The sequence below is a fragment of the Helianthus annuus genome, chromosome 9 (assembly GCF_002127325.2).
Source record: "Helianthus annuus cultivar XRQ/B chromosome 9, HanXRQr2.0-SUNRISE, whole genome shotgun sequence".
Classification (NCBI taxonomy): Eukaryota; Viridiplantae; Streptophyta; class Magnoliopsida; order Asterales; family Asteraceae; genus Helianthus; species Helianthus annuus.
Genome location: NC_035441.2, coordinates 177,262,923 through 177,274,267, shown reverse-complemented (window position 1 = coordinate 177,274,267; position 11,345 = coordinate 177,262,923). Strand labels below are relative to the sequence as shown.

The following is an 11,345-nucleotide window of genomic DNA, read 5'->3' as shown; positions in this document are numbered from 1 at the left end:
TCACTTAAATTGATCTAAATGAACCTATGAACAATTCTTTTAAACTAAATCAACTTATTTTTTTGATGAATGGTTAACAAGTGTAGTTTTGTATAGTAAATCTTAACAGTGTGGTTTGTTACACTTGATTATTTATTCATTTTATTTATACTTATTTCTTAAAAAGACCATAACTATTAGTCTATTACTATATCCGAAAGGATAAGTTTGTTTTTCAACTTACCACATTAGTATTTTTCCTTGTTAGCTTCACAAGGCTTGAACCGAGTCAATCTACAATGGCTTATTGTAATCACCTTACATCATCGATCATATCGTCTATAGAAAAAACACACAAAAACATTGTTTCTTTTATAAACTAAAACACTGACAGCAATGGTGATGTACTCCACAGGCTGCAGGCCAACTTATGCAAACGGCCAACAAACTCAATATTATTATAACAGATGAACAAGTACAACCATTGGCATATGTCGCAGTTTATATTACTAATCCTTTTTTTATAAGATAAACACAGGGATGCTATTAAATAAACCAATAAATAAATGTGCATAAACCTTGTAAATTACAATATGCAGGCAAAACTACAGTTTTAACTTTGAGGAGATCTATCATCTATGATCAGTTTATCACTCTAAACTGATCAACATTTTATTGTTCGGAGTTCAAGCTTGAATGGGTCACTCGACGTATGAGGCTGTTGTTTTAACAGCTTTAACGACGTTAATACTTTCTGGAATTTGTTTTTATTTTTTCTACAGGTATGTTATGGCAAAAAAGAGACGTGTTGATTTCGGTTTGAAGATAGGACGAGAGGATACGATCGTAAATTCCAGAGAACTGCGGCAACGTGGTGGCACTTTGAAAGGTGTTTTGGTAGAAGAAAATGGTTTAGAAGTTCTTTATTTGAGAAAGCTTGAAGATGGACAACTAAGAACTTGTGTCTGGAATTCAATAGAAGAACAAGAGAAGAGAGTTGATAGCAGAAGTCATGATTTGCTACCTCCGCCACCGCCACCGCCACCACCAGAAGTTGTATTAAAGACATATTCACCGTCGCCAACACCGTCACCGCCTCTGCCCCCACCACCACCGCCACCACGATTTCATAAACCATCGCCAGCAATACGACCACCAGTACCTCCACCACCACCACCACCACCATCGAGGCAGATTCCATCTCCTCCAACTCCACCGCCACCGCCACCACCGGCATTCCCTAGAAAGACAGCTGCCAAAGTACCGCCACCCCCAGTGTTCCCGAGAAGGAACCCTGCAGTGCCGCCTCCAGCGTTTCATTCAGGAAGCTTTAGTTCATCAATGAAACCGCCTACTGCACCAAAATTAATAGCGGATGATGCAAACGAAGAACGTTCAAAAGGTAACCATGAAGTCCCCAAAAAGATGAAGCCGTTTCACTGGGATAAAGTGAATACTGATGCAGATCATTCCGTGGTGTGGAACGAGATTGTAGATGGCTCTTTGAGGTAACAGAATTTTTAAAATTCTGAAATTATTGATCTGACCGTTGAATTCTAATATTTGTTATCAATCTACGATATCAGGTTTGATGATGAGCTTATAGAAACCTTGTTTGGATACAATGCCACAAAGAGAAACTCTACAGAAACAAAATACTTATCACCTGCCTCAACTTCAACTCCATCGGTTCAAATATCAATTCTTGATCCTCGAAAATCACAAAACATAGCGATTGTTCTCAAATCGCTAGCAACTTCGCGCAAAGAAATCATTGAAGCCCTCTCCGAGGGCAGAGGATTAAATACAGATATTCTCGAGAAACTGACAAAAATATCACCAACTGTAGAAGAAGCTTCTAGAATCCTCCAATTCAACGGAAACCCGACGAAACTGCCGGATGCTGATTCTTTCCTTTATCATATACTTAAAGCCATCCCCACAGCATTCACCCGGATCAACGCAATGCTTTTTAGATCAAACTACGACCCCGAAATATTGTATCTGAAAGAATCATTGCAAACCCTTGAATTAGGATGCAAACAGTTAAGAGCTCCTGGGATTTTCCGGAAACTTCTGGAAGCTATTCTCAAGGCGGGTAACCGTATGAATGCTGGAACCGCAAGAGGCAATGCTAAAGGGTTTAATCTTAGCGCTCTTAGAAAACTTTCGTATGTTAAGAGCAGTGATGGGCAGACTACTTTACTTCACTTTGTTGTCGAACAAGTGGTTCGAGCTGAAGGTAAACGATACGTGATTAACAGGACTAATCAAGATTCCGATATAACGATAGCAAAAGAAGAGAGAGATAAACAATACTTAATGTTCGGTCTGCCTGTTCTCGGAGGAATAAGTACAGAATTCTCGTATGTGAAGAAAGCGGCGGCATTAGATTACGACAGTCTGATAAGCACTAGTCCGAATCTGACTGCGCGAGTCAGTGAGATTCGGGAACTTGTGACACAATGTGGGGCGGGTGGAAGAGGCGGGTTTGTTAAGGAAATGAAGGAGTTTCTAGAAGAATGCGAGGACGAACTAAAGGTCGTGAGGGAAGAACAAACAAGGGTTATGCAGCTCGTGAAGAAAACTACCGATTTTTACCAAATTGGATCATCCAAAGACAAAGGGGGACATCCACTTCAAATATTTGGTGTTGTTAAAGATTTTCTTGATATGGTGGATCAAGTGTGTGTGGATCTCAGTAGGAAGGTGCAAAAGAAGAATGTGAAGAGCGTGGGCCCTTCGTCACCATCCCCGAGAGCCGCGTTAATGGGCCAAAACATGCAGTTGTATTTTAAGCCTGAAAATTCTAGTGATTCAGAGGATGATTTCTAAGGTTTGTTTACAAGTCAGAATCTAGATTCTTTTAGTACCATTGTATGTTTTGCATTGGTTTCAGATTGTTCCCAGTGTATTCATTTGATCAAATAACTTCCTCATATCATATTACAGTCTTGCTATTCCAGAAGGCACAAAACTGCAAATTCTAATCTACAGTTGTTAGGACTGTGAAGTAATTATAGTTATGAACACATCTTCATCACAACAGGATCCATAAGAGAAGCCAACAAATCGATTGCAGAAGCGGATACTAAAGTCCTCTAGATCCAAAACAAATAGTGGAAATCATATCTACAACTACGTTCAACCTAAGCTCAACACATATTAGGGATACGACGTATCAAGCATTCTAGACTAATAGATTAAGTTCAACCTAGAGTGGATCCGTTGAGTCAGTCCGTTTGTATTTGAACTGAATCACAAAAACAATGGGAACTTAACGATTTAGCAATTGTATGGTGTAACTACAATCAAATTACACAGAAATAAATAAAATGATACTACATGAATCCATTTTAAATTAAATGGCCCTAATCGAGCTGCCCTGATCTTGTGAAATGGGTTTTGATATCATTTGTTTATTCCCAGTGATAAGTACGTCTAACGTCATATGATGATCATTCGATGAAATGAATAATGATGGGTCTAAAGACGTATGCAACGGAGGAGATAGTTAGAGAGGAGGAGGAAGACGAAAACATGATATGACCTCCTTAACTTTCTCCTACATCGGGCGCAACCACCAACGTTATATACATATAACGATGATTAAGAAAATGTGTCAAGCATTTTACTATTTGATAAAATTACAAAATCAAGCTCCTTTCTATGAACTACCCCATCGTTGATCCCATATGCAAATTTCACAAAAAGCTGGTAATTCTTACCTAGTACATTGCAGGTGGAACCAGTCAACTTTCTTCACACGGCTGCAAATCAGCCCACGATATTTGTTACCTCATTACCTGGAGCATTACGTAAACTCAACAGCAGTAGTCCGTGCCCACGCACGTGGGGACCTCACAGGACTACATTGTTTTAACCAATCATGGCCGTTGATTAGCTAGCTGCACATAGGCGTAAACATTTTGAGCGCATTGGTTGTGGATGAGAGAACTCCCAAAAAGTCTCCACTCAAGCAACCAAAAAAAACAAAGCCTCCGGACCAAACGGATAATATAGGTTGACATGACCCATACATTACAACAAAATTACATGATAATCCCTTTCAAATCAAATACGATCCTAAAGTAAGAAAATGGGCTTTGATGTGGATGAAAACATAATCGTTCCTATCTTCCTTATATAGTATTAACAAGAAATTCAAAGTTCAATCACTCTAAACTAATGACAAAATCAAACCAAAAAGATGCAATTAGCATTCCATTCAGAAAGGACGTGATCATTTTATATACCACCTTACGGATTAACTGACATGAACTCCCAAACCCTAAAGTCATACGCCTGTATTAACAAACCTAGCACTAGTGCGGATGTCTATGAGTAACCAAACAAGCATGACAGTGAACAAAAAAGGAATAACCATCCAAACGAGACAGCTTGAAAGGAATAACCACTTCTAATGCGGCGGGTTCACACTGTAATAACGAGTCAGCTTGAAAGGCGTGGTTCTGTGGTCAATCTGGCCATACTGCTTCCTGCATCCAGGACACCGACCAATATCTTCAAGAATTTTCTTGTGGCAGAAAAGACAGAGTCTATACCCACACAGGAAAGGAAGAAAACTTGAATCGGTTATGTCTAAATCTTCACAACATATAGGACAAGATGATGGAGCAAACTGAACACCTCTTGATTTCATGGGGAAACGATTTTGTTTTAGCAAATTTGGCAGACTTTGAGGACGCGAAGCATCATCAAGCCTCCAGGCCCGAAAACTAACAGGTGCCCGGAAATCCACTTGACCCGTTTTAATCGTAACTGGCTCTGGCTTCTTGGCTGAGGTTTCATGCACAGGGTACTCCTGATTATGATTCTTTTGAATGTCATCGGCTGCTAAAGCATCAGCCATAGCTTCCCAGTCATCCAAACAGTCGTCATTATCATTATCATTATCGTTATCGTCATGATCACCGTCATCTTCATCTGTGATGCTTCTCGAAAAACAACCGCCACTGCCACTGCTACAGCTGCTTCTACTACTAGTAGGACTGCTGGTGGGAGATTCCGAATCGCTCGTCAAACCCTTGTTCTCTTCCACATCAACACTGATTTCCAATTTCGCCATTGGAAGGTCTCTCTCGTCGAATTCGTGTGTCTCTGGAGAAGGCATTTTTTTCATAGCACCAGAAGCATTTGTTTCTTCCTTAAACCCTAACCCTTTGTTTTTCACTGATAAATATTAACTAATTCATCCATGCAGATAAAAAGAAACCACCATTCGAAACTCGAAAGCCGACGAACATCAAGTTTGCTCTGCTTCAATTTAGCAATTAGCAGTCCAATTCACCTTCAAATCAAATCAAACCAAAATGCATAAATTTAGGTCAAATAGCATAAGAAGTGAAAGGAAGACGTTTCTTTTTAACAGTTAATCAACAAAAGAATAAACAACCCTCTTCGTCTTTGCAAAGTCGTTGTTGTTTGATGCTGCAATGGGGATCGAATCGGAAACCATGGTTGAGAGGGGAAAGCGTGCACGAAAAGATTGAATGGAAAGGGGAAATGTGTTGAAGAAGAATGCAGATTGAAATTGAGAGAAACTGATGGATATAGATAGAGAGATTGATTATAATTTCCCTCCCTCTTTTCGGTAGCAAACCCAGGGGTGTGCACGGTTCGGTTCGGTTCGGTTTTTGGGTAAAATCAAAACCGAAACCGAAATGTCGGTTTCGGGTTTTAAAAACCGTTCGATTTCGGTTTTTTTCGGTTTCGGTTTTTCGGTTTTTACGTCGGTTCGGTTTTTCGGTTTTTGGAACAAAATTATATAAGATTCAAAAAATAAAAAGTATAATTTATATTATAACAATCTTTTTATATGCTTACATTATATATATATATGGAACCCATTAAGTGACGGTTACCTTTGAAATCAATATCATCCGTTCGATCATGCTGAGATTAAATCTGGGCCGTATAAACTAGCAAAAATAACCGCTACAAGCGGCGGTTCAGAGGAGTTACGAGAAGTTACTGGTAGTTTCTGGTGGTGGTTTGGTTCCATACATTTCTGCCCCATGATGATCTGGTGGTTTTGCTCCATGTAATTCCTTCTAGAAGCAGCAGTTCATGGCAGTTCCACACTCTCTCTCCCATGATTATTCAGTTAGCAGCAGTTTCCTGAAATGAGCCAATAAAAATACAGAATAAGAAACTGAAAAAACAAATACGGTTTAAGTTCCTTTATTTCAGCAAGATAGTGGAGTAGTGGAGGGTGTAACTACCCAGTATGATGATTATATAATACGTACCCCACACTTCTATATTACATATTATTTCCATTCAGACAGCAAAGATTTGCAGCCATGGAAGCCTACACCCTAATGGATAACTACTACCTATTTGAAGCAGCCAACTATGCAATCAAGGTAATACTAAACCACATGCAATGGTGTACATATGTTAACTCCAGATTTTTTAGTTTCCTATATAACTAGGGTAGAGTGATGTTCTTATTAGAATTATTATCTGATAAACACGAAGTTGTATGGAGCAAGAATAGCAGACTGAAAAGGTACATACCAATTATCTTCTTGCTTTGTGTTGATTTATAGACCACGTCTTTAATCAGTATTTTTCTTCATGTAATCATCAATTATGATTGAACAGCAACAAACTGATGGAAAAATGACCTACAAGTGCAGGTAAAGCTTCTCTTTTTAATGTCTACTTATGTGTTTTAGATACATATATATATTTAAATCTTCTCTATTTTATTGATTATGTGTTCTAAATACATAAGTGTTTTATTTCTTGCTTAGGTTCTTTTATGTTTATATAAAAGAGTCCAGCGTTGAATCCCACATCTTTTAAGCATATTATATTAAATTATATTTTGGAAAAAAATTATAAAGTTTAAAAATTTGAGCCAAACTGGATACCTCTAGGATATGTAGCCTTGAATTTACGGGCAACTCAGCCTTGAACTTAAGTCTGGTAGTGTCTCGAGCTGGCGGCTACCACCGGATTTCCAATCACCGCCCCTGAAAACACACAAAACGATATTAATTATGGATTTTTTTAGAATTTTTTGTATTTTTAAGATTTTTTAGAATTTTTAAGATTTTTTATAATTTTTATTGATTTTTTATAATTTTTGAGTTTTTGAATTTTTTATTTTTCTATATTTTTTATTTTATTTTATTTTTTATTGTTTTTTCATCTCATCTTTACCCAAACCTGTATTAACCTAAACCCATCCCAACCCAAATCCATCTTGACCCATTACCCATCCGACCTTTTTTTTAAATACCCATCCTGGCCTATACCCATCCTAACCCAAACTCATCTTGACCCATTACCCAAACCCATCCAACTTGACCACTTTGCCACCACTACAAAAAAACTAAGAAATCAAAAAGAATACGAGTTTTCAAGATTTAATGGAAACTGGAAAGACTTATATTCTCACCACCCATTTGAGGAACAAGAGTTGGTGGAATGAGAACTGTTGTTCAAAGCATCACAAGATAATGTTGGAAACCTAAGAGTATCGCCTCAGCTGCATTAAAATGAATCATTTTCAATATATAATTAAAGAACAAATATTAGAAGAGTATTTCATCATTGATTTTTACAACGAAAATCTTTACCTTTTTAAACCAAATGCAAAATTCCAAATACTTTTACGTAAATCAAGTCCCCAAAATATACAAGTTATCTTATATATTTTTATGAACTTGATTATGCAAAATAAAGTGTAGTTAAACGTGTCCATGGCACATTAATTTCACTAAAATTTGTCTTAGGAATCATGTAAACTTACTCTCATTAGGAGACTTCCCATAGTTGTGTCTAAGAGCTTCAAGGAAAGCATTGTCTCTTTGTTCTTGTGTCACTGAAGCGAAATAAAAAAATATCAAACAAATTTTTGCTCGTGAGTATTAAGGAAGAAGCGGTCATTTTTCGTCAAAAACGTATTCTAAATCTCAGCATGTAAAGTTTTAAGGAAATAAAGCATCGTACATTAGAAGAGTATGAATCAAATTTTGTGAGCAGGCACTTACCGCATCCAAACCCGGCACAAGAACTGTTATTGCTATAAAAAGATTGAATCAAGACGGTCTTCAGCCTTGAACTTAAGTCTGGTAGTGTCTCGAGCTGGCGGCTACCACCGGATTTCCAATCACCGCCCCTGAAAACACACAAAACGATATTAACTAAGGCTTTTTTTAGAATTTTTTGTATTTTTTAAGATTTTTTTGATTTTTTAAGATTTTTTAGAATTCCGGCAAGCTGATTTACATAACGTTATGAATCAAATATTAGAAGAGTATTTCAGCATTATACACTAGGGATGAGCAAAGCGGTATCCAATACCGAACCAATACCGATACCGCCTAATACCGATCCCGAATTTCACCCAAACTAGGTGCCGATACCGATACCGAAACATGTTGGTTCGGTATCGGTACGGTATCGGTATTTTGAGGGTCGGTATTGGTATTATACCGATACCGTACCGTACCGATACCGAAAACACCTAAAAGTGGATACCGTATGGGATGCCGAAAAAAATCGGTATCGGTATTTCGGGATCGGGATCGGTATGGCATCGATATTCGGTGGCATATGCTCATCCCTTACACACACATAAAACATTAAAAAACAGTTATTGATATTTTGAACTATTGTAATAATAATGACTTTTTTTTAATTTGTAAACTATAATTTTTTTTTCAACAAGAGTACTGCGCATTGTCAAGATTACAAACTGGATCATTAACACAATATAAAGATTTAGCTTGTCTATATGTACAAAGTAGTTGCAAAAAAAAAAATTGCAATCACCAATCTGAATAAATTAAAAACCAATATTTCTCAATATTTACTGCTGGTGCTATTTATTCAAGGGCTTGTAAAAAACTGCATTTAGATACCTAGAAATGCCCGGGACTAGGATTCCCCGTGTTCTTTTGCCTGTCGAATTCTTTCACTCTTTCATTCTGAAGTCTTTCTTCCCAATATGTTGGATAGCTATTTAAGTTTAAAAGCTCTTGTAAGTATCATCTTTTGCAAACATGGTTAATCAAATAAAGTTTTAGTAAACTATACCTTCTACTTAATAGAATGTTTAGCTCATCCAATTCTAAATCTCGGCATGTAAAGTTTTAAACAAATAAAACTTATTCTAAATAAGGACATAAGAAATTCTTCACGCGTCTCCTAATTTGGGACTTGCACCCATTACACTAACCGAAAACGGTAGAATGTGAACTTTTTAGATCTTGATAAATATTCGTTTGGTCAGATGTCGAACCAATTATGAACACATCATGCTCAAGAAAATAAACCATTCATAGCTTTTCATGATTTAAAATTTTCCATTATGTATATACAATGATATAATTCCAGAATTTCGCTCACAAAAAAGGATTGATTTGTTATGAAGTTTTACTCTCATAACTACAATCAAAAGTTTAGTAGATACTGTTTGAGGCCATGTCCTTTAAGAGCCCAGATCTCCTCCCTATATGGATAGAGATTTGACTAATACTTTAATTTTTTAGAAGAAAAATAATTTTAAAATATATTTTTTTTCTTAAAGATGAAGATAAGAGCTAGAAATTTTTTTAAATATATAATTAAAGAACAGATCTGATCTGATGAACACGAAAACCCAAAGAGTATGAATCCCTTAGGGAATACTCTTAGGGAAATCCTTAAGGCCGTACATCAGATCTGATGAACACGAAAACCCTAGCTCGTACAACATTGATAAATGGAAAATAATCATGATCAACATACACACTTTACATAGAATCGTTCATCAAACACACGACAAAAATTAGTACTGATTACCCAAATATGAATAAAAACAGTAACAAATCACTATATGTGTACATCACAACAGAAATAGATAAATCACATGATACATATTAAAACTTTAAGAACTGACCTTGCAAACTTTAAGAATCTGGAGCTGTGGTATCTTCTCCTTGAAGGTTTAACCACACCACAACCATTTCCCTTGCGGCATCTCCGTAAATCCTAGATCTGAATTACTGAAAACGACCGAGATGATGACGATTTGATTTCCGGCGAGATTTTGGAGTTCTGATTAGGCGGAGGCTTGTGAGGTTTTGTTGGAGGTGTGCGCATCTTGAACTAGGGCAAAATTTGGAACGAGGTTTGTAGAAAAAGAGGTTAGGGTTTCGGAGCACCTGTGTAGCAGACCAAAGCCCCAAAGCCCACTATAACACCTCCAACTTATTTGTTTAGAAAAAGAATTATGAGCCCATTTGACCTTTAATTTGAATAATAAGCCCAAAGGCCATGATAAATATAATTCTCAAAGGATTAAATTATATTTCTTAAAGGGATTAAATTATTTTTTTTAATAAAATAATATGTTAACGAATTGGACTTAAGCTTAAGCTGAACTTCAATGAAATAGAATGTGATAATGTATGTTGAATTCGTATAATTTTGAAATTTTTAAATCAATATCTTCGACTACTATAATTATAATACTAGGTTATAACCACGTATATTACACGGGTTGAATAAATAAATTTTATATATTAAATAATAAAACAATATATCTTTAAAAATCTTCTTTATTGCACGAGTTAAATAAATATAAATTTATATATTAAATAATAAAAAGTTATATCTATAAATCTTTAAAACCACGTGTATTACACGAGTTAAATAAATGTAATATTCTTTACCAAATAATAAAATAATACATCTTTAAAAAACTCCATTTATTACACGGGTTGAATAAATGTAATTTTATAAACCAAATGATAAAAAAAAATACATCTTTAAAAATATGCGTATTACACGGTTTGAATAAATGTAATTTTCTGTACTAAATAATAAAAAATATATATATCCTTAAAAAAACCTCGTGTATTGTACGAATTGAATAAATCTAATTTTATAAATCAAATAATAAAATTACGATTTTGGCCCCCGTGGTTATATCACTTTTACCCTTTTAGCCTAAATTTTTTTAACATCTAAGCCCCAACGTCTTTTTTAACCTTTTTGGCCCCTAACGCATAGCATATACCAACAATAATTGTGAAATATGTAGGTGAAACACTCAACTTAAGGCAATCAAAGTTAATATGAAATAATATGCTTGAATAAGTTGTATAAAAAGCTTTGGTAATGGTTGTATGAAAAGCTTTGGTAATGGTATAAAGTTGAATAGTGAAAAGCACACACAAAGAAATATTACAAATTAATATAGGGGAAATTTGTCTTTGTTTGTTAAAAATGGTGCTTTTGTTATAATGTTCTTTAGACTTGGGTTCACTTAATGTGGGTGTTCGGGATTGTTTATTTTCAGCTGCTTTTAAGTTTTTGACTTCTTAAAAGTTGTAGTGTTTGGA

The 11,345-nt window shown here is 35.8% G+C and overlaps 2 protein-coding genes and 1 long non-coding RNA gene across 4 annotated transcripts; 1 reads left to right on the top strand and 2 right to left on the bottom strand.

Moving 5' to 3' along the window:
• The first annotated feature begins 382 nt into the window (after positions 1 to 382).
• Positions 383 to 2,963, top strand: LOC110879768 (formin-like protein 8). Its single transcript, XM_022128295.2, has 2 exons — positions 383 to 1,487; positions 1,566 to 2,963. The coding sequence occupies exons 1-2, from the start codon at positions 676 to 678 to the stop codon at positions 2,812 to 2,814; spliced, it is 2,061 nt and encodes a 686-aa protein (XP_021983987.1). The 5' UTR covers positions 383 to 675; the 3' UTR covers positions 2,815 to 2,963.
• A 1,128-nt stretch (positions 2,964 to 4,091) lies between these two features.
• On the bottom strand, positions 4,092 to 5,581 carry LOC110879767. The gene is made up of 2 exons (XM_022128294.2): positions 5,396 to 5,581; positions 4,092 to 5,290 (listed from the first exon to the last, which is right to left on the bottom strand). Exon 2 carries the CDS (start codon positions 5,120 to 5,122, stop codon positions 4,400 to 4,402), a length of 723 nt encoding a protein of 240 aa, XP_021983986.1. The 5' UTR covers positions 5,123 to 5,290; positions 5,396 to 5,581; the 3' UTR covers positions 4,092 to 4,399.
• Positions 5,582 to 5,842: 261 nt separating this feature from the next.
• LOC110875020 lies at positions 5,843 to 10,156 on the bottom strand. 2 transcript variants are annotated; one of them, XR_004868047.1, is made up of 8 exons: positions 9,899 to 10,156; positions 8,880 to 8,976; positions 8,007 to 8,134; positions 7,766 to 7,837; positions 7,412 to 7,501; positions 6,882 to 6,983; positions 6,523 to 6,632; positions 5,843 to 6,120 (listed from the first exon to the last, which is right to left on the bottom strand). It is a non-coding gene; the product is annotated as an uncharacterized LOC110875020 (long non-coding RNA). The 2 variants fall into 2 exon arrangements; XR_002556448.2 differs by lacking the exon at positions 6,523 to 6,632.
• Positions 10,157 to 11,345: the final 1,189 nt, after the last annotated feature.